The 25,109-nt window shown below is 36.7% G+C and overlaps 1 protein-coding gene across 1 annotated transcript; it reads left to right on the plus strand.

Moving 5' to 3' along the window:
* The first annotated feature begins 22,965 nt into the window (after positions 1-22,965).
* LOC145683110 (uncharacterized) lies at positions 22,966-24,207 on the plus strand. The gene has a single exon (XM_081754470.1). The coding sequence runs from the start codon at positions 22,966-22,968 to the stop codon at positions 24,205-24,207; it is 1,242 nt and encodes a 413-aa protein (XP_081610596.1).
* Positions 24,208-25,109: the final 902 nt, after the last annotated feature.

Genomic DNA, 25,109 nt, shown 5'->3' on the forward strand with positions numbered 1-25,109 from the left:
TGTAAACGCCTCACTTCTGGGCTATTGCCCTTTGCTACTCCATAAATGAGTTGCATATCTGCCAGCTCGTGGACAGGGTAATCTTCCATCGCGCAGGCGTGTACAGGTTAACACAATCAATTTTACTTAAACACCAACGTCTACACTTTTACACGACCTTAAATACCTGGACACAACCCTCTACCGTTGAACACAACATTTCCCATCCTGTTATACAGCAATTACACGTGTAACAGTAGAGCATCTGACTATGTATATCACTCACAAGTTGCGTAGATGCTTATTACAACTCAGCCATGCTAACTGAAGCCATTCCACAATAAAACTTCAAGACAGCCTTCTGTAAGCCACTCGCAATTGGCACACAAGGGACGATAGTTCCGTAGGTATTCCTCCGTGTAGGTATTCCATACAGCTCTAAGGTATGTACATTAGAATGTCGAAAAAAGACTATCCTTTTTTTTAAATGTACTTTCAACGAGCTTCCTTTGAGAAAATTTCTCCGGCAATGATAAAATCAAAATGTAAGTGGTCTACACTAGGATAGTATTTTGGTATATTCACAATAGCAATGAAGTTTTTCATAGCTCAGGGAAAAGTTGAGGTTTGCCAACTCGAAGGAAGGGGAAAACGCCATCAAAAGTATTCCTGGGAGAAGATTCATCTAACGGATAAATCAAGTATACTATTCCAGCGCACTTCTTGGTATCGTTATGCAACGTGTACAACATCCCTTGTTTCCCCACTTTTGTTGCTTCTGTGCACAGAAGTACCATATTCCACGGAATTACATATTACGAGGAAGAAACCGTTTAATGCAGCTTACTTTTGCCCCATATCTATTCACACAATATTTGGAATCCCTGGGTCATGTGGAGAATTCCTTGTACACTCGTTCATCACATATGATCTTTGCATTTTTCGATGTTATATTTATTTACATGCCGCCTGACTGTCCTATGCACAGTCGTTTTAAACCTAATCTGGATCAAAGTTATTTTTCCTTTTTCACACACTCTTGGACAGGAAGCCGTTCATTTATCATCCGTTACCATTAGCCTAGAAGATATAAGTGTGATACGTTAAAGACTTCGTTCCATTTAAAATCTTCTTCCGAGACGTCATTATGTACTGAGACAAAATAGATGAATCACACATGTGTATCTCTCTTTCTTTCGAATTCTGAGTGTTCTTCTAACTTGAACGATGCACTATTATTTTTTAATGTTAAATCTTGTACTTGATTGATTATTTCTTCATTCAACGTTTGATAAAATACTCAAAGGAATGCTCCAGTTTCTTTGGAAGTCATCCTTGCATCGTCACTGTACACTAATCGAATCTACGACTAAACACAATGGACATTCTTTTGCCCGACTTCAATCCGACGTTTTGTTCATGAGTTATGGCGGTTTATACATTTTTCCGACAAATTTTCGGGTGTTACACCCAGGTTGTTGTATAGTTTTTGTTTTATTTCGGTGTCAGGAATCACCTAACGACGTTTGTTATATTAATTAAGTTACACCCTATATATATATACGGGCGCCATTTTATGTATTAAAAAAACCAAATTTGTTTAGTAACGTAAATAGCTAAACTATGAAAACGTATTTACCAGAGAAACACTTTTTAGTTCTTGTAATAATTTTCTCTCAAACAAACTGAAGGTAAATATATACCAATAAATCAATACAGCTATATTTTAGAAAATGAAATGAAATCTTTGAGTTTTACGTCCCACGCTTATGCCGGTTAGGCTGAAGGAGACGGTGATTATGAGAAAGGAATGAAATGGTGGAATGAAGAAAGTGGGAGGAAACGGGAGAACCCCGAGAATATCCACGCACACGGCGTTTATCGACCACAAAGTTCACTTGGCGGGAGCAGGGTTTGAACCCGAGACCCCATGCACCAGGGGTGAACGCTCTACCACTGACCCACCGCGGCTCCAGCTGTATTTTAGAAATACAATAGGCACTGATTTTTCGAAGACTGCTCTAATACATAGGAACAATCAAATTTGTAAATAGAGAGTTTTCTTTTTAAATAAAACAAACTGAATTGCTTAAACTGCGCTATATTGATTGGTTTCAGCATCTGGTTTTTTAAAAATAAATAATTAGCAGCACGAAAAATTCCTATATTATCTTCGAAAATAGACCTACATGTTAATTGCTTTACTGGCTTTATACATTTTTTTTTTTTTTTGAAAAAGTGATTGTAGGGGAAGATGGGGCTAGTTGCAACAATTTTCAGGTATGTTTTTTTACTCGAAAATTATTATAGATATAAAAACTATATTGAGTGTACTAAAAGGTACATGCCTTAACTACATACCAAAAAAAGAGAAGTGCAAAACATCGAACGGCAGTTTTGATAGCATCCACTTTTTGAACTAAGTCCGACTGTTGACACTTGCCCCACCCATGGGGTAAATTGCAACATCATCTGAGGTAAGTTGCAACAATCGGACTTGATTCAGAAATTTAATGCTATCAAATCTACAGCTTGAACATCGCTTCACTCATTTTCACTGTGGCAGTCAATGTCTATAATCTATACAGATGTAGTACGGATTTCTCTCGGAACACGACCAATGAGACCACTTCTCACAACATAAACACTGTACCCAGTCTTCTTCTGTATCCTGTTCTTCGTACGGTTCTTCAGAAACCAAACAGACGACTTGAGAATAAATTCTTCTCAGCTGATGATTTTACGTTTTCGGTTGCTTTTAGATGCTTCTTTTTCATTTCGAAAGTACTTTTTTCTAGAGTGTCTGTAAGAATAGCACATCTCTTCCTTTTCCGAGCTGTCAGTTTTCTAGTTCCAGATTTTGGATAGAACCATACATGTTCAGGAGATCATCTGAAGGATTCTACACTATCTTCTTAGATGCATTTGCAGGTGATCCATGAAGCTCACTTTGACCTGCAGTCTGAAGTTCTAACTGAGAAGATGAAAGGAAACAACTACTACTAGGCACTGCAAGCAATAAGCCATCACTGTTGTCCTATAATAATAATAATAATAATAATAATAATAATAATAATAATAATAATAATAATAATAATAATAATAATAATAATAATAATAATAATAATAATAATAATGGAATAATAATAATACTCTTAGTTTTATTACCAACAACAATTGTTCATATAACAATGCTTAACCGCAAAAAATTCTATTTCAATGGCATGCGGCATGTTGCAACAGATGTTGCAAGTTACCCCATCGAAATATTTATATATAAAAGCTTTCCTCCCCACTAAATAGCAGGTAACATGGGAACAGAAATATAATGTCATTGTACTTCAACTGTTATACTATTTGGGTACTACATCTTACTTATTGTTATTACATATATGTAAGGAGTAGTTAGTGCTCTCAAATGGGTCAGGTCGGGTCGGGTCAACTCGCGTCGGGTTGTCGTGTCGGGTCAGTCGGGTCAGCTCAAGTCGGGTTGTCGTGTCGGGTCAGCTCGGGTCGGGTTGTCGGATCGGGGTCAATCGGGTCAGCTCGGGTCGGTTTGTCGGGTCGGGTCAATCGTGTCAGCTCGGGTCGGGTTGTCGGGTCAGGCCAATCGGGTCGGGTTATCGGGTCTGGTCAATAGGGTCAGCTCGGGTCGGGTTGTCGGGTCGGGTTAGTCGGGTCGAGTTGTAGAGTCGGGTCAATCGGGTCAGCTCGGGTCGGGTTGTCGGGTCAGGTCAATCGGATCGGATCACTGGTCGGGTCACTCGGGTCGGGTCGGTCTTGAACCCGACCCGACCCGTTGAGAGCACTAGGTATAGTAAAGAAAGAAATGGTACCAGGTTATGCGTACGCTGATGATGTAAATTTAATAGGGGATGATGGGAGAACAATAGAAAGAAATGCAAAGGTCTTATTAAACGCTTGCAGGACAAGGGTTTAGAAGTAAATGCAGAGAAAACTAAATACATGGAAGTGGGTTGGGAACGTAATACGGCCAATTATGAATGCGTTAAAATATTAAATAATACTTCTGATAAAGTGGATACTTTCAAATATCTAGGATAACGAAAATCATTTTCACGAAGAAATTAAATGTCAACTAAAACAGGGAATTAGTGTTATTATTCAGTTCAAAATCTCTTGTCGTCGCGAATTCAGTCGAGGAGTTTGAGGCTTAAAATATATAAAACAGTAATCATACCTGTTGTTCTGTATGGTTTCGAAACATGGTCGCTTACTCTGAGGGAAGAACATAGACTGAAAGTATTTGAGAACAAGATGCTCAGACGAATATTCGGACCCAAGAGGAATGGCGGAAACTTCATAACGAGGAACTACATAAATTATACGGCTTACCAAACATTGTTAGGATCATTAACTCTAGGAGGCTTAGGTGGGCAGGACATATAGCCAGGGAGGGGTGAATTCAGGGGGTGGCCCGGGGGAATCTCCCCCCGAAGAAAATTCATCCCCCCGGAGAAATTCAAAAAAAATTCAGTCACAAAATGTAGAAATTTGCTTTTCTTTTCGTGCACGTGCAGACAAAATCCGATCTCTCAATATACATATAAATGACGCAGACCCATTCTATATAAGTATTAAGCATATAACATGTAAGATAGAATACCAAATAGCAGCGGCGGCTGGTACTAATGTTGCATGGTTGTGCAACCGGACATTTTTTTAATACTTAAAATATTTTTAAGTATTAAAGTAGTGTATCAGTGAAAAATAAACCTTTGATCTTGAGCGCAAAACAGTATTGATGCATTTCTGAAAAAAGTCAATTAAAAAACGGAAAGAAAGAGATGATTTACATTTCCAGTGGCAGCCAACGTTGTCACTGGAAGCAGTAACATTGAGCATATGGCAGCGAGCTCCTATTTCTTAACATGGAGAAGTGGATTTATTCTTGCATCGCTCCTATCTTCCCGTATTGCTCTCTTGCGATTGCATTTTCTCCCGCAACTGGTCAGCTTCTGTAATAGTTACGAATTCCTCCGCTTAGCAGCGCTTGACTCAATTGATAGGGTGAGAGAGATACAGAGAATCTTTATTAAGCCTATTACTAATATTACATACTAGCAGCGTTCACCCCGCTTCGCTGCGGTCACCCCGGAACGCAATAAACCTTGTTAATTAGATAATTTTTACTTTTTCGCTTTCAAGTGATATGATAAAAACCATAGTAGATTCCAGTAAATGTTAACATTATATCGCCTGTCATTTATGTTAACCCGCCGAGTCACATGGTCATGCGGGTTGCATATAAATACGTTTATTTTTACCTATGATGAACTAATAACAAAGGATTTGTACGCATGGACACTTTAATGGTCAATTATCTCAAGACACTGGTAATTAAAAATTAAAGTGATATGATAAAAACCATCTAGGGTCCAAATCCTAATAACCCCCCAAAAATGAAAGAAATTGGTTCAGCCGTATTAGCGTGATGAGTTCACAAAGGATTTGTGCGTTCTCTTTTATATATATAGATTAATATTAGCAATAATAATAATGATAACTAAATTCATGGCGCAACAGCCTTTAGAAGGCATGGACTTATGGCACTCATTTCTGTGGGGTAATGTGTTTATAGGTCTGCACGGGCTCGGGCTACTATGATAACCGTAATGGGGCTAGCCATACTGAGAGCTTTATACAGTTCTACCTGAGTTAGAGCGGCAACGCCGGAATCTGGTTACAATGAAGGATTTATGGTAGGGACAAGTAAACCCTTAGATCTTTACTTACTATATATATATCTATATATCTATATATCTATATATCTATATATCTATATATCTATATCTATATCTATATATATATATATATATATATATATATATATATATATAGATAGATAGATAGATAGATATAGATAGATAGATAGATAGATAGATAGATAGATAGATAGATAGATAGATAGATAGATAGATAGATAGATAGATAGATAGATAGATAGATATCGAGTGTTGCAAAATAAGTGTTACAACTCTTGAGAGGTGACTCCTGCCACTGAGACAAGAAAAAAAGTTCTCTTGAACTTTCGGCTATCGGACATAGTTTCGGATCTACAAAGCGTGGAAAAATGAGTTTCGGACGCCAATAGTTCGGAAATTAACCAACATAAAGAGGGCGGGTAAAAAATTCACTGAAGAAGTCATACCTGCTCCATTGAATTTTGCATGTTTCACAATCCTACCATGCACGCGCAAGGGTTCCCCAAAGGAACGTAGGGAGTCCCGGATAATCTTCCAAGTGAAACTTGGCCTAAATGGATATGAATTGATAAGCTTGTACCAGGTAACAATAATTCGTTTGTATTAAGTCGATATCTGGAACAAATATAAAATGGCGGACACCATGCCCGTTGTGTGTGGTTGCATAATCGCCAGGTATGGATGCCGGACAACAGTGATGTTCTGAGTATTAAGTATAGCGAATTTGTACTCAAATGCTCTAGAAAGACATCTGCAATGTCGGTAGAGCATAACAGTGAAGCAGGGTGATTCAAATGTGTGGAAACACTTTACGAAAAATCCCCAGAATGCACTCATACTCAGTAAACGTGAGTTCAAATCGTCGGAAATGTAAGGATTAGCGTCAAGAACATGAAAGCCATTGCCAATTCATCAATAATATTCCCTCAAACTGATGCCATGTGAGTGCACGGTTGCATACCAATAAGGATGCGATAACTGAAGCCAAGTTACTTTACATATATATGATTGTTATAAGTAAGAAGATAAATAAGAAAATAATCAGGCAGTATATTATAAGGAAAGAAACGAAGGATTAGGTATAGAATGCACGATACGTATGATATAGTAATGGGCGTGAATGATGTGGCGAGATGCATACACAGGACAACACGTGGGTGATATTAGTTAGACAAATGAGCTTATCTTTAGCCTAGAGGCTGCTCTATTCAATGATGAAAATGAATGAGTCCCATGTTAGTAAATAATGGTAATCACTGTGCTGGAAATGATGGGTGAATGAGAGGAAGATGTTCATGAATGACGTAATCGGCGATGATAAGTAAAGAGGGATCTAACGGTGGTAGATTATAGGAGCGAAAGTGGAGAATGATAGTAACGGTGAGGTGTTGGGTGAAATGCTAAATAACGCATTGTATCCTGAAGTAAAGGATGTCGGTTTTCCAAACGTCTGGTGATATATGTTAGCCGAAGTTTTCCAAGAAAGTATTGTAAGGTCGGAAAGGTAATTTGGCGGAGTGTGCAATTAAAACAGTTATCGTGGAATATGAAAAGAACACGAGAAGCTGACTTCCAATACGAGGCCGAAACGTGTAAGTAGCCAGTAATGAAATTTAATGCATAAATGATATATTTACTCTTAAAACAATTCTAAGCGATATAGCCCAAGGCTTATCCTATGTCTGGCGTGTTATTTCAAATCATTTTGCTAATATGATAATCTTTGTAAGTCAAACAAAATATCTATTATTATTTTAAACTCTGTTAAACTAACCTTTGTGACACACAGAGTTTGACCCTGGTTTAGCAGATACACAGTAGTGACCAACAGATTCTCTTTTGTTGTATGTATACCTTATGTAAATAAACTATCATCATCATTATATATTTTCTCTCTTATTCCATTTTGCAATTGTTAAATAAGATTAACAAAAGGTTGTAAGAACTAATAGCGTTATATTAACAAAGGTTCACCAAGTAGTTTATAAAATAATATCGTCCTTATTTGTAATGGAATTGCAGGGGCTTATCGCCCAGCCTTGTTAGGAAGAAGAAGCATATACAGTTTATTGCATTGCAGATAGCATACCCTACAGGGAAATAAAATCATAGGTCACACTCTATCACTGTACTACCAAACCAAACTAGTAATATTCCAAGACAAGAACCATTGTCTTGTTCTAAAAATAACACTAGACTAGTAAGTGATAACACAATACGTGTACAGAAACCAATACATAGTCATTCAGGGTATAGCCAGCAAGTTTTTCTAGAGGGCCTTCATTTTTACAAACTAAAAACAAATCAAAAGTTTCTTTCAAGATTATGAAAGAATTAATAACACATAGATACATATGTATTTCAGAAGTACATATTATTATTATTATTATTATTATTATTATTATTATTATTATTATTATTATTATTATTATTATTATTATTATTATTAATATTTAGTAGTAGTAGTAGTAGTAGTAGTAGTAGTATAGTAGTAGTAGTAGTAGAAGTAGTATATTTCATATATGCTACATTTCTGAGACTTGAGTCTTGATAGTACGTGAAGTTTAAATCAAAGGTTATGTTACGGACGGCAAATGATGGCTTAACACCAAAAACATATTCTGGCCGGGACCGGAGGTTAGTCTGTTTTATGTTTATTAAACGTGTTTAATAATTACAGCAAATAAAATATGTTTATAATAGAATGTGAAAGAATACAGTTTTAAAAGAATTAAACTACGTCAACATGTTAAAATAATTAAAAGAACCTAATTAATCAGCCACTTTGTACTCTCGTTTGCTTAACTGGATGAACCGAGGCCTAAAGGAAAAAGAGTTTTCTGCCCAAATTTCATAAGCAGTGGGATATTTTAATATTATAGAAACTGATCCTCCTTTCGCTTAGAAGTGTAATTTTCAAGACGCTGAAACATATAGTATTTTATTACTTTTAGTTAAAAGTTCAAATGCCGAGTTTCACGCATCTAGCTTAAACAAATCCTTCCTTAATTTATTTACATATTTTCTGAGTAAGTAATGGGGAAATCGAACATAAAAAAATGTGCTCCCTTTGCTCTTTCCCTTTTATGTGTTCAATTTTCAATTTTCAATTTTCAGTTTTTTTTTTTAATAGGAAAGCTTATATGCCAAGTTTTATTTTACTAGCTTTAGAAACTTGCGAGATACACTACCCTTTAAAAAATCTTACCCCACCCTTTTTACGATACTTATTTCCAAAAATTCTTTCTTATGTACTGCTTTCATAAGAAAATTATATTTTATAACTAAAATTTATCGACTCTACTTGTAGTAGTATGCCCAAAAATCACTCATCTTTACTCTTTTATATAAGAGTACAGAAGATAAATACAGTCAAACAAATGGACTTCCATGAATAGTTTCCGATTTCTTATAACTAACTTATTCGTACATTTCCCACAAGCTGTGGTTTTAAATTTACGCTCTGTCAAGGTCCAGGTTTCAAAAAGGAAGTAACTGGAAATACAATAATATTATGTATTTATGTACATGTGTAACATGTATAAATTTATTGTCTTATTGAAGCTTTTGTAATCTGAAAATAAACTTTTGATTTGCTTTTAATATATAAAAATCAAGCTCCCCTAGAAAAAATTGCAGGCTACACCCCTAAATGACTATGTAGTAATTTCTGCAAAAATGGCACAGGACCTAAAATTTAGGTCTAGTGCCTATATTTTTAGGACTTGTGCCGTTTAGAACTTATGAATGTCACCCAATGTATTGCATAGTAAATGTTCTTTGTTCAATTTTAAATCTACTGCGTTCTTTTTGTATACCGTTGGTATTTAATGTTCACTCGTGAAATGTCTAGTGAGCTTTTGTCTTAATTAAGTAAACTTTGGTGGATTTTTGTCTTACTCTTAGTAAAATTCGCCCCACACAGTATATATTGAAATTCTGAATGTTTTCTTGCTTTCAGAAGTCTGGTAAAATATGCTTTTTAAACATTTTTTCAATTTTTTATTTATTTATTTTTGTTTTAGGAATTTGTCTTGGGATTCTCGTATCTCCATTCGAAAGAAACGAATTTCTTAACTAATTATGTAATTAATTCTTAGAATGAAATAAGTTGTATTATGTAATTCACGTATAAGTGCAGAACAGATAGTGATAATAATAATCTTAGTAGTACAAATATAGTTGTTATTGTTGGAATTAGCTACGTTCGTGACATTATTGCCAACTAGTTGCTGCATCGTCGCAATTTCGTGGGGTGGTGGCGAATTTCAGAACTAAAGCAAGTGAATGAAAAAGGCACAAGACCTAAACGGCACAAGTCCTAAAAGGCAGAAGTCCTAAACGCCAGAAGTCCTAAAAATCATATCGCGGCACAAGTCCTAAACGGCAGAAATCCTAAAAATCATACCGTGCCACAAGTCCTAAACTGCAGAAGTACTAAAATTCAGGTCTAGTGCCTATGTTTTTAGGAGTTCAGCCGTTTAGGACTTCTGGATGACACCCAACACATCATGCTGCCTCAGTGATGGTTTGGTGGGGAGTGAGCTACTCAAGCACAACCCAGCTGTATTTTTGCGAACAAGGTGTTAAAACATCTGCCAAGGTATACCAGAACACAGTGCTAACACCTATAGTGTAACCACTATCTGCTACCATGTTCCCTGGAGAAAGGTGGACCTTCCAACAGGATTCCGCTCCAGGCCACACAGCGAAACCAACTTAGGACTGGCTGGCGCGGAACATCCCTCACTTCATTTCTACCATTGATTGGCCTTCTAGCAGCCCGGATCTTAACCCGTTGGACTACAAACTTTGGGCAGTACTTCAGGCAAAGTTCTGCCATAAACGGCATCCATCTGTCGACAGTCAGAAACAATCTTGGCCCGAGCAGTGAACAATTTTCCCATGGACAGTTTTGGGTAAGTTACATGTAAAAATGTAACGCGTTACAAGTTACTTTACTTTTTCCTAAAATGTAACGCGTTACTTGCCCCCAAAAAGTAACTGTTACTTTACTTCGAAAGTAACGCGTTACTTTTAGGTCTGAAACTTAGAATATGTGAACAAATGTTATCACTTCAATTTTCCGTACTACTATTACTATCGCTTTTATTATTATTATTATTATTATTATTATTATTATTATTATTATTATTATTATTATTATTATTGCCCTTTCTGAATTGCTTTATGTAAATGCAAGGACACATTTTTACTTGACAGCTATAAGTTATGAATATTTTCATATAAGGTAACATTGGCTAAAATGCCATACTGCGTTACTCGTACGGATGGGCTAGGGTAACCAGACGTACCGATTTTCGCAGTACAGTACTGTTTTTCAAAGAGCTGTCCTGCGTGTTGCGAAGATGTCTAGGAAATCGAGAAATATCCTTCTTCTTTAAAATGTCCTGCGAAATGTCCAGAGTTAATTTATTTGCAATATCTTAATGTTTCATTCTTTATTCACAATATTTTGAATCAAACACACTCTTTTCCTGAATGATGAACCGCTGTGTTTTTTAACACTCCTCAGAAGATTAGGGATGGAGAACAATCAACAAACCATTTTTTACAATACATCGCTTTTACTGAGAAGGCCTTGTTGAGATATCGGTAAAGTAGGAAAGGTTTCTTATTGAACTTATGACAGTGATGCTAACCCAGTTAAATAGAAGTTCCTTTGTGCCGGTCTAAATTTTCTTTCATTTCTTAAAATAATACCACGCTTCGAAATTTATTATTATTATTATTATTATTATTATTATTATTATTATTATTATTATTATTATTATTATTATTATTATTATTATTATTATTATTATTATTTAGCCCAACACGAACTTTGACTGTACGTTCATAAAATAAACCAATTTGTTATTCATCAAAGCATTTGGAGTTGTGTTTAATTCCTTTAATAATTTTGTTCAGTGCTTCTTCTTAACAAAAATGTTCATTAACTTAAGGTTAACATTAATTGAAATAATGATATGCGTATTGCCGACGCAGTAAGATATCATATACAGTACTATTATACTTGTGTCCTACTTTTCGATTGTTAGAATGTGGTCATCCTACGATGGGCACGAGTGAGTACGAGCGAGTATTCTTTGAAACTCGATTCGACTAAAAACAGACATCTTTGAACGCAATTCGAAAAATTTCCTCCAACTCGACTCGAATTCGGGTCGAGTCGAACCAAATCTGGTTTGTAGTTTCGAGTATTCTCTTCAAGTATCTTGCATAGACAATATAGGTTATCAATGATACTAGTACTACTACTAGTACAACTTTTATTATTATTATTAATAATAATAAATAATAATTATAATTATAATTATAACAACACTGTGTTTAAACATGAAAGAAACGCGGTCTGTGTTTGAATACTAAAACACTAGTTGATTGCTAACCTCGGTAGTCGTGAATTCTAGGAGTCAAGGATATTGTTCACGAGCTTGTGAATTTGGGTTGAGGGTTTAGGTTGAGTATTCGGGCTCGAGCCAAACATTGTTAAAAGTTATAGGGCACTGGCCAAATATCTTCAAAACTGTTCGGCCCGGGTTTACAATTGTAAACAACTTGAGCAGCTGGGCTCACAGCTCACTCACTATGGACCCGAACCGAGAAGTGAGCCGAGCCAACAGCTCACCGAACCGTGTCAGCAAGAGCCTTCGGCCCAGATGAGCCGGGATAGGTGCTGATTGCCACGGGTGCTGACTGCCACAGCCAATTATTGGTGCTGACTGCCACGACTGTCGCTGATTGCAGATATGAAGGTGCTGACTGCCACGACGGCGTGCTGACTGCCACGAGCCTGGGAGAAACTGTATTTGGAAAGAGAGGAATTAATCCCTCATACTAAATTTATGATTATTAATTAATTTAGTAGGAATTAATTTAGTAATCATCACAGCAAATCTATGTGGCATCCTATAAGTTACAAAGTTGCTCACTAAGTGGAACGACATACACTTGGATGTTTATAAAGGGATTGTCTTTTATGTTATATGTACAATTTGCACATTTCATTGTTTATATTAATTGTTTTATTGTATTATTTAATGGATATGATGGTCTGAAGCCAGCTGACAAGGGAAGTTTGGGAGAAGCACTCGCCTGCAGAGAAATAAGCATGTCATTTGAAGGACCAATTCATGCTGATTACAACAGATAATAAAACTCCTGTACGTTGAGAAGTGTTCGAGATACTCAGCTTGGAAATTTCTATGAAAAAATGAGTGGATGCACGTTTCAATGTGTTAAGTATTCTCACCCATGGCGAAGCCTGATGGTTTGAACTTGCTATTGCTTGATCACTGGGGTCCATTCACGGACAATTTGTCTATTACTAGTTCCATGACGGATGGCAATGACCTAATGGTTGAGAAGATACCAAAGAATTGCACACAATTTGTGCAACCATTTGATGTGTTTTGATTCCGATCAATCAAAGATTATGACAGGAGATTTGTACATAGTATGAATGTTCTTCATATGGACGTTATAATGTAGCAACGAAACAATCAAATAAAGTTCGTGTCCATACGAATCACTTCCGATCACCGCGATACATTGGATTGTTTCAGTTTGCGTTTTGTAAGGCAGGTTAGGAACAAATTATAGGCCTATAACTTTTGAATCACTTGTCGAATTTACTTTTTGCTTTGGTTCTGTGAACTGTTCTCTTGACGGATGCAACACAATTGCACATATAAAATATTCATGGTGCAAGGGAGTATTTTGCCTGCGTCATTTCTTCATAAAACAAAAGAACAACAGTGATCAATTTTCATCTCTAACCTATGATTATTGTGAACAATGTAATGACTAATTATATCTAACAAACCCGTTAGTTATTGCGAAACACTTTTTTCCTGTTACTTCCGATAGCTTTCAATTCGTATGTCAATATTCGTTACTAATTACGTTGTACTTAACGCGTATAAATGCGTATATCCTCATTTTCTCATATAAACTTCCAAGTTGAATATCTCGAACCGTTCTCAACCGTACAGGAATTTTATTAGCTTGTTATAATCAGCATGAATTGGGACTTCAAATGGCATGCTTAGTTTATCTACAGGCGAGAGCTTTCTCCTGAACTTCCCTTGTGAGGTACAGCCAGCAGTGCTTTTTTGATGGAACTTTTAAGAGCTGCTCGAAACAATTTGCACAGCTGTACACAGTTCATGCTGACATAGGGAGTTCAAGTGAGAATACATAAATCGTACCAATTTTGTACGCACCGCTCCCTGACAAAACAAAGTACACTCATGTCCAAAATTATTGTCGCATATCTATAACTGTCTTCTTGTAAGAATATAATTTGATAATTTTGCCGAGTACTTTTAATACTTATATTATGTGTAATCAGGAAATTTATATTTGTGATAAATTTCATAGGAAAAGAATTATAAATACGAAAATCATAATGAGTAAAATAAAGTGTAACTAAATGGACAAGAAAATTTTATTTTCGTTTTATTGTTCTTATTTACTGCTCTTTTGATATGAAATTTACCACATACTTGTCTTTGCCGATTATACACATACTAACATTATAAGAAGTACCGTGCGAACTCGTTATCAAATTATATTACTAGAACAACATATTTATAATCATGTGACAATAATTTTGGACATGAGTGTATATACAGAGACCTGTTTACCTTTGTTAGGTGTTGGTCTGAACAACACGATCCTAAGGATCATCTAGTTTCTTTCATGCTTCTTGGCGTCCGATAATGTTACGTCTAGCAACTTTCTCTCAAGCTCGTGGCAGTCAGCACGCCATCGTGGCAGTCAGCACCTTGATATTGGCAATCAGCCCCAGTCGTGGCAATCAGCACCATTAATTGGCTGTGGCAGTCAGCACCCGTGGCAGTCAGCACCCCACCGATGAGCCGAACCGAGCAGATGGTTCATCCAACCAAGCCAGCTCGAGCCGATGGTTCACCCCAAGCGAACCGGCTCGAGCCATCGGCTCAGTTATTACTTCCCAACTGAGCTTCTTATTAAAAAGGTCTCTTGTGGTCTCGATATCGAGACGAGAAGACATGCGAGCATGTTTCCTCTAGTGAGCAACATTAAAAGTATTCCATATTACTACTTAGCTTACATTTCTCATGGCTTTCGCTTTCTAGTGGAATCAGGCCATGATTTCAAAACGAGTTAAAACGTAATAATAATAATAATAATAATAATAATAATAATAATAATAATAATAATAATAATAATAATAATAATAATAATAATAATAATAATAAATATAAGTATTCCATACATATAGAAATGCTTTTGACCAAGCACACAAGAAATTATATTTTGTCCATTTAGCACTATCATTCTTTTGTCACTCACAATTATTAATATTCATATAGTAAATATCTTATAATTCTTATATTTTAAAATCAATTGACAGGTCTCTGATTGCTTTTATGAGAAATAAATATTTGGTTTTATAGATACTACGCAGTGGGGATGATCGTGCGTCGTTTCGGTCCTATGCCGTTTCGGTCCTGCGCCGTGTTGATCCTGTGCCCTGTCGATCCTGTGCCGTGTCGATCCTGTGCCGTTTCGTTCCTATGCCGTGTCGATCCTGTGCCGTGTCGGCTCTATGCCGTTTCGATCGTACGTATTCTATGCATATAACTTGCACAGGCATAGAATCGACAGGAGTTTATAATTTGTAAGAGCAAAGATTAAACAGATAATAAAAATATTATTTTTTTAGGCACATGATTAAAAGTTAAATTATTTCAGAGCAGCGGCGTGAGAGCAAAACGGCACAGGATCGACACGGCATAGGATCGACACGGCATAGGACCGAAACGGCACAGGATCGACACGGCACAGGACCGAAACAGGTTTCTGAGCTGAATTGTCGGTCGTATGCCGTGTCGATCCTGTGCCGTGTCGATCCTGTGCCGCATCCCCTATTTCAACAGTACAATGTTTGAAAGTAAAAATATTTGTCCTAGGTTCCTCCGCAGGGTCCCAGAAAGGATCTTCCTAAAAATTTTCAAATTTCAAGAGAGATCAAGTAGCATATTGTTTGAAAGCTGTTATTACATGAAAGCAGATGGAACAAGTCCGGACGCTCTACGATAACACTGTGCAAACATTTTGCTTTTTAGTTTTCCTGTCTGTAGTCAAGTTTTAGTTTGTTTTCACCTTAATTATTGTACTCAACTGAAAGAGAGGAAACACCCCTATTCCGATATTCTGCTTTTTGGGCCCAGTAATGTCTAAATAAATAAAAATTATAATAAAATAAAAGAAATCAAGAAATAAAGAAAAGGAAAGAAAAACTTTGACATCTTTAAGTATGGAACTGACTAGTTAACATATAATGTACTATAGTGGTACTTATGGATTATGGATTATAAAATGATTCAAACAAAAATTTTCTTGCACCAGGAACAGCGAATACGTGCAAATGTCTCACAGTGATACCAAGTGCCGACTGGAAAATGGAAAGCGAATGCGCTCGGAGAACTGAAATGAGGATGTACATTTTGACCAGCCGCCATTTTGCACAGGGTAATTTTAGAGAGTTGAGACTTGTTCTATCTTCTTTCATTTACCAACAGCTTTCCAACGATATGCCACTTGACTCCTCCTTGCCATTTGAAAATTTTGAGGAGAACCCCGACTGGGACCCTAGGGAGGACCCTGGGACAAATATTTTTACGTTAAATCATTGTACTTTTGAAATGATGACAAACGTGGTTTGCTGTTTTGACATCTGTCTCACCGTTTCAGGTTTTTTGGGGTGGACATGGACTTTGCAATGACGTTTTTGCTGACATTTTGACCGGCTGCCATTTTGCACAGGATAATTTTAGAGATTCGAGACTTCTTTCATTTCCCAACAGCTTTCCAACGATATACTACCTGATCCCTTTACCATTTGTAATTTTTGAATTGGACCCCACCTGGGACCCTGTGAGTGACCCTGGGACAATATTTTTTACTTTGATGCGTTGTACTTTTGAAATGATGACAAGCGTGTTTTCTTGTTTTGGCATCTGTCTCACCGTTTGCGATTTCTAGGGGTGTCAACGGCCTTTCTGGACACCCTGTATATTCATATAAGTCGCACAGTATATGCATTCGGAAAATTATTATTACAGTTTCGTAATAGATCCCTCTCTTCTCTTGTAAGCTTAAGGCAGTTCAGTTTCATGCATTTAATATGTAAAGATGAGTATTGTTATTAGTATTCAAACAAGAAATTGTGGAAAAAGACCAGATTTGCTGGAAAATATGAATTGTTAAAAACAACGTGATGACTCATGTTTAATTTTAATTTTCAGATCTCCCTAGTGTAATCATATATAGTTAGCATACACACCTTTGCCGCTGGAGACCAGGATTCGATTTCCAGTGGGAGCCCATGTGGTTGGGATCCTATGGTTAAGCTACAGATCCACCTTTCATATAGCTTCAGGGCTGAATGGGATTGTAAACTCCAAATCAACCAATCAACTTTCCATACATTTCAATATATTTTTCATAATGTTTTCAAAGCAAACTTCAAAGTGAAAAGAAGCCGCGGTCACTTAGTGAAAGAGAGGACACCTCTGATGCGTGGAAAAAATGAAATGAAATCTTTTAGTTTTACGTCCAACGGGTATGCCAGCTAGGCTAAAGGAGACAGCGGTGATGAGAAATGTGTGCAATAGTGGAATAAATAAAGTGGGAGGAAACGGGAGAACACAGAGAAAAACAACCAACACGGTGTTTGTCCACCACAAAGCCCACTTGGCACGAGCTGGGATCAAACCTAGGATTCCACGCATCAGAGGTGAACGTTTTATCAGTGCGCCACCGTGCCCCTGTCTCTGACACGTGGAATCCCTGGTTCTAACCCAACCACCACCACGTGGACTTTGTAGTGGACAAACACTGTGTGCTTGAGTTCTCTCGGAGTTCTTCCGTTTTCTTCCATTTTCATCATTCTACCATTATGATTATCCATCTCATCGTCACCTTCTCTTTTAGCCTCAGTGCAAAATCGTGAGACGTTAAACTAAAAAGAAGGCAAAACGTATCATTCCTGTATCAAGAGCTAATATTTACATAAGTTAGATAGATGAAACTATGCTCATATTTTGACATTTGAGAATATGATAACCCTACGGCGATGATGATGAATGAAACATTGAAGTTCTGAAAGTAGGAGAACTCAGAGAAAACCCATGAACACGGTGTTTGTCTACCATAGAGTATACTGGACTCGAGACTGGATGGACTCAGGGATCCCGTGCACTAGAAGTAACAATGATTTTCATATCCAAAATGCTAGGTCTCATCATTATCTCCCCCTCACCTCTTTCAAAAATATCATTCTAATTCAAATTTACTTAGTAACGAACGTTTCGACGGTTAACCTGTTCTGCCATATAAAAGTTAGCTTCAACCATTGTCAACTATTGATTGTCATGTCCTCCCTGCTGGTCCAATGGCTAGTGCGTACATCAATGACGTCGATTTCAAGTGAGAGAGACTTATTTTTTTTCGAACGCATTACGATGATTAGGATTTCATCTTAAATTGTAGGTCCATATCTTATATAGCTTCGGTGCTGAGAAATAACGCTAATCTGGAACCAACAACAGCAAACTACACGCCATGCCCTATCCACTCACAAAATTCTATCCTTCGGTCAGTATAATCTGTTTCACAATATGTTTTGAAGTTGCAGCTCTTTGCCAAAACACTCATGATCTCTCTTTCCTCGACAAATCATCCACACGAATTTGCTGGACATCCCATGCTCTACAACGTCATCGACATACGGGGACGACCTGAAGATTCATTGTATCTTACCGAATATCCAGTTTCAATAAAAATACTTATGCCACTGATAAATAGTAAGCCTACTGGGAGGATCTTTACCATACTTTGTACGAAAATTATGTTGCACAGTTGTCGCAGACTTGGATTCTCCAAGCCAAAACAACATATAGTACGCTCGGGATCAGTAAAGAGAGCCATCTTTGCTGCAACTGCTGCTAGCGCTTGCGGTGGCTTGTTTCTGAACTAGTGTACTACGTGAGTCAAAATTGTACTGTATTTATTGTAATTAATAAAATTATGCAATGTGCGTCAATGATAATTGTTTACATAAGGTATTCTCATAATCAAAGTGTGCATATTCGCACCTTCGCTTGTGAATTGGTCTTCTGCCTCATCCCTTCTCCTTGAAAAAAAAAAAAATCCTGCTGACAGAAATACTATATTTTCTTTGACTGGGAACTGTTTTGCTGAGTTACTTTTTAATTCTAGCTATTTGAAGCTTTGTTAAAGACTTGACAAATAATATATAAATATTTGTATTTAATCTTTTTATTTGATGCTGTTGCAATCAAGCAGCATCGCATTCTATTGTATTATCCGCAGGAATGAAATCTTCAGTGATCATTTAATTGGCATTATTGCTTTCATGCAATATTCATATACATGATTTGCGGGTCGCTTGTTTTAGATATTTCTAGTATTCGTCAACAGGAAATAGTCAAATTTAGTATTGTAGAAGCTTTATCTCTTACGTTCCGCGAAAGTTTTTTTTTTTTTTTTTATCTGTGGTTTCTTGCTCTGTAGGAAAATATTTCAACGAAACTGTTGGTAATTACTATTGTGCTGCCAAAATGTCTTGAACCGTGGCAAAAATGCGAACTAAAGCTCACACCCTCACACACTCACGCGTTGAGCCAATAAGGGTTCAGCTGTTGCTAAGCGAGAGAAAGCGAGGGGAATTCCTTCAGCCGATAGCAGCGCTTGCAACGGAGGACTAGGGATCAAGTAAATGTGGTATATCTATATGAGTATTCTTATGATATTTGACCATAATAGGGCAATGCTGCTCAGTGGCTACATATAAGACCTATTTTATGGCAATGTTGTTTCACAATGAACATCCTGTATTTTGTAAACAAAGTACAAAAATACTTTAAAAATTACGAAATTATGATCAGGAAAATATGGTTCAACCATAAAAGCAAACTAAATATTTTAATGGTAATGTTATCAATGCTTGCCAATTAAACGGTTAAAAATTAATGATGCAATTAATTTTAGATTATGACTAATGCACGTCTAAATATAAAAATTAGAATGGTTATAAGGTAAAACAAATAAAAGATAATTTGGTTAACTTAAAAAGTTAAACACTTCTTCTCATTATTGTGATGAATAATGACATTATAATGATTATTTCTGAGTGAATTAGCAAATGATGCCAGTTTGATGAGTACCCCGTTTACGATACCACAATACAGCAAAACTAATAAAAGCATGAAACAGTTACCTGATATGGATTCAGAGTCCCCAGAAGAGGTTCCGTCTATGTGCTTATCTCTTCCAACAAACGATAATTTTTGAAATGATCCAAAAAAAAATGCATCAAAAAATTGAGATTTGGCCGATAATTAGTTTTTGGATCAGAGGCCACAAATTTTTTGAACGACCCCTATATCGAGTTTTCGTATTTTCTACGGAATAGTACATCATACTGAGTTAAGTGATAGTTTGGGTTTGGCTACACTATATGTAGTTCTCCAGATATAAAGCGTACAAGATTATTTTTTATTGAAATATATTGGATTTTTTTATTCAAAAACGGTAGAATAGAAATCTATTTTTTTATGTTTTCATCGTTAATTGCAAAAGGAACAAAGACAATATAGTAAGGTAACGAGAACCAGGGTGCGAATTAGGTGATTTTTCCAGTAGGAGGATAGAGTAAGTAAAAAAAAAAAAATTAAAGGAAGAAAGAAAGAAACTCGTTTAAACTAACTTGCTATAATCGTGTCAACCTTGCTGACAACAATAATTAAACTTAACATACTTGACTTAGGTTTGGGGGAAAATACACCAGGATTATATAATTTTTATACTAACACACAGCAGCAGATCTCACTATTTTTTTAAAGCAGCTCCCAATACAGACCAGCTCTAACCTAACCTAACCAAATTACTTTTTACAATGAATTTTCTACAATTCTCAAACGGATTTATGTTTACCACATTGAAGAAGTGAATGATATAAGAAATATAACTGAGAATAGAACGGGAAAGTAGCATCCCCCCCTCGGAATTTTTCCAGCCAGGGATAAAAACTTTCCAGAAGGGGATTTTACCCTCCATACCTGGCCGTAATTCGCACTCTGCGAGAAACCGTTATTTGATATGTATTCAGAATGTCAAAAATGGGCTCATTCTTTGACCTTATCACTCTACTAGCATTGAAAGTGATTGAAATCCACTTGCAATGTCTATTTTTAATATTGATTCTCATAGAGCACAAGCAGTAACGAACGTCGAGAAACGATTTTCTGGTATGAATTTAGAGTTACAAGAACAAGTTCCATTATCGTCGTTATCTTTCTGTTCCAACCGGAAATGGCTTAAATAATATTTCCGGTTTCAATTGATTGGTTGTTATATGGTACTTGTACCGATTATGGCCCGGGTCCCTAATATGGCCCACAGACAATATCTCTGCAGATTTACGTTGGTGCTACTAGATGACATTATAAACTATGTCCTCATGACAAGCGTAAACATATTTGAGCGGCTCAGAGGACATAGTTTATATTGTCATCTAGTAACACCAACGTAAATTTGCAGAGATATGGTGGGTGGGCCATATTAGGGACCCGGGCCATAATCGGTACAAGTACCATAGTTCAATGGGGACACTAGTAACTAGGCTATTTGTTTCCATGACGAGAAACGCTAATGGCCTACATATTTTGCATATTTTTTTAAAAAAAATCGAACAAAACATATAAAAAGGTGTAGTTCTTATACTCTGGAAATTATAGGTAACAGAAATCACGAAAAGACTAACATAATAAAGAAATACATAAAAATATGTCTATCCATTTTAACTTCCATCTAAAAAGAATCGATGTAGCTATTTGATGGATTGATAGATCTACGTTATATCTTTTTTATTTGCAACTTTGTCACATACTGCAATTCAGGTATCCACACAAGGACCCAAAAAGTATACAATATTTTAAATATATATTCGCTGAATTTTGACGTTGTAGAATAGTGCTCTGTAGTCTGTAGGCGCCATATTTAAAGAACTCGATATATATATAGCCAGGGTCGGATCCAGAATTTTCTAACTAGGGCTGCACCAATAACAACCAATACATTTGAATTAAATCCGAATCTTTTAAATGTTTTTAAGCATCTGTGGTGTGTTGTGTGAATGAGGAATTGTTCTGGAAATGCTCAGTATCTCGTCTCGGGAATCAAGCCCACAACTTCCCGAATGCAAAGCCAACGCTTTACCAACTAAGCCACGGCCGCGTTCTATCGATGTAATTTTCAGTTTATAATTAGCTTCATGCTTTAGATCAAGAATTCCTTTAATCATGGACACTTGTAATATGATGGATACTTGAATCGTACAGAATGCTAATGAAAGTAATGTTATTTTCCCTGCTAGCTTCTCATTTTAGACAGTGTATATTTACAATGGCGGGGTTCATCTTCCCTAAATCCGGCCTTGTATATAGTAATATTATACACTGTTGTCATGCTTATGTCATAGTGAAGACATTAAGAGTCTTCATCCCGGCGAAATTAAAATACTGCTAATTTTACAGTAATTAAGTGATATCTTCAAATAGATAAAAGATAATTGAAATATGGAACAAGAGCGCCCTAGACAATATTATTTTGCGTGAGGTACCGTTATCACAAGTCATCTAGCGGCTTTCCGTTTTCAGCTGTTTAGAAACGCGAAAATAAATGCCGATTTTCAAAATGGCTCGAAATCGAAAGCAGATAAGTGAGTCCTGATAACGGTTTCTCATGTAAAATAATATTGTCTAGCGTGCTCTTGTTCCACATTTCGATTATCTTTTATCTATTTGAAGATATCACATACCTACTGTAAAATTAACGGTATTTTAATTTCGCCGGGATGAAGACTCTTAATGATGGATACTTCAGTATCACTTAGGGGGCACAATTCTTGTACAGTATCAATTTTTAGGGTTAAAAAATTGTCTATCGATTTCCTAGAAAACTATGCATGAGGTTTTGTTCTGACATATATTGTTTTGTTGAGCTCGATAAGATTTATAGATTGATGTGTCTCATTTTTGAGTGTTTTATTTGTTAAATGCTAACAATATTGTATAAGTAATGGAATATTATTATTTTCTAATGCACTTTTTTTAAAGATTAAAATTTCATTGCATTTTTTCCTTTCTCGTTATACCAGGTCATGAGGTCGATTCACATATTTATTCTACTGATAATAACGACGTCTCACAGTCAAGCTCGAAGTTACAGTCGTCGCCCTGCTAGTAATCACCGCTCCAGTTACACCAGCAGCGGTCCTAGTAATGATGCCTATGTAGTTTATTACGACTCTGCTCAGAGAAGAAATGATGCTCCTAAGGCAGAGACAACGGCCAGAAGTCTTACAACGGAACGCAAGGGGGATACTTCAGATGGACGAGCTAGCTTATACGACTACATGCAAATGAAACCAACAGAATCGCAAATGATGACTCACGGAAGTCCCAAACCAACTCCTATGATGGACTCATTTCATGGCTTTTCAGATTTCACTGTTCCAAAAAAGGAAGAAATGCATATGACCCATAAGCCAGCAGACATGGGGCACCACATGCCTGCTCCAGCAGAAGGACATCACATGGAACATGGGTCTGCGAAGCATCCTGAAATGCACCCTCATGAAATGTACAGTTACACTCCACCACCCGATCACCATGACATCTTTGATCATGAACCACATCACCCTATGCATCATGAAGAACACCACGGGCCACCACCACCTCATCATGAAGGTCCACCACCTCACCATGAACCTCCCCCACATCACCATGAAGCACCACCTCATCATCATGAACACCATATGGGAAGTTACGCTCCCCCTAAACACGAAGATCATAGCAGTTACAAGTCTTTTGGGTACTATGAAGAACCACACATGCCAATGCACATGGGAGACGCGCACCACATGAAACCAGAACATCACATGAAGCCAGAACATCATATGAAACCAGAACACCATGATCTCAGTTGGTACTTCGTGGAACACGACGACCACAAACATGGACACAAAGAACACAAACACGAGGAACTATATGAACATCCTCCACATGAAGAACACCATCATCCCATGATGCACCATGACATGCACCATCACGAGATGCATCATGAAGGTAAGAAGCATAAACACCGTCCTACATATTCGTATTTCTCATACAGCAGAAAGTTGTGGTTTGTTCCCTTATACTTTGGTGTATACTTCTCAATTTACATCTTAGCTCTCTTATGGAAAGCTATTGCGTATCATAAAATCCAAATCCCTGTTCATGCTCCACATAACACGGGTTGGGGTAGGGACATCAAAGAACAGTCATCGAACGAAGACCGTGTTAACGAACTGTTTCAGGTTGTTAAGAAGGCCATTGATATTTACAGGAGATACGGATGATACCTAAGCGGTTTATGTTCTGTTATCATACACGTGTGCAACATGTGCTCTGTGCTCCGAGATACTGTAATTACTTCCTTAAAAGAAAATGAAGAGTACCAAAGGAAGAAATATTTTTGGTAGCGGTTTCAGTTAATACATTGGAGATCTGCATGGATTGGATTCATTAAAATGACTTTCTCTTGTCTGTGAATCTAAAATATGAGGATAGTAGAAATGTAACAAATTCACTAGTCGTAGAAAATTGAATTTGACCATGTCTGCTTTTCTTCCCGAGGTGATGTGTTTTCAATGGTTCTTAAAAACAACCCGGAAAGGTACAGGAAAAATGTAATTATGGGACTTACAATCCGAAGTTCTTTATGCGTTGTTATTAGAATCTGTCGTGGGACCGGTGTAGACCTCTGTAATAAATATAACTTTCGTATGAAGCAAGTGCTTGCAAGTTTCGTTAGCCTTGGGTATCAGGTAAACCCTTTCGGGTATTAATTTACTTGTTATTATGGTGTTAGCTTTTACATAGTGTATTATTAGAATTTAAAATAATCTTCAGAAAGTGTTTCTGTGGACCCGTTATTTCTTTTTTACCAGTTTAAAAATAATATATGAACCAACACAAATATAAAATTTGACATCTATAGTGGTCAAACACTTAGAAGACGAGGACAAAGATACAAAGTGGGAAGCATCTTTCAGATATTTATCATAGCTGCATTATTTGTCAATTCGTCAAGTTGCGCCAAATAAACAATATATAAGAGTAACTGGCAACTTTGTAAGTAATAGTTAGTTATCAGATGAAAATCTTGATTTTTAACATTTCTGTTCCTTACGCTATTTATTTTACCCAACGTAAGAAGATTTAACAAAACAAGAAAATTTACAGATATTTTCCCTTAATA

This window comes from Thermobia domestica, chromosome 4, assembly GCF_964235325.1.
Source record: "Thermobia domestica chromosome 4, izTheDome1.hap1.1, whole genome shotgun sequence".
Classification (NCBI taxonomy): domain Eukaryota; kingdom Metazoa; phylum Arthropoda; class Insecta; order Zygentoma; family Lepismatidae; genus Thermobia; species Thermobia domestica.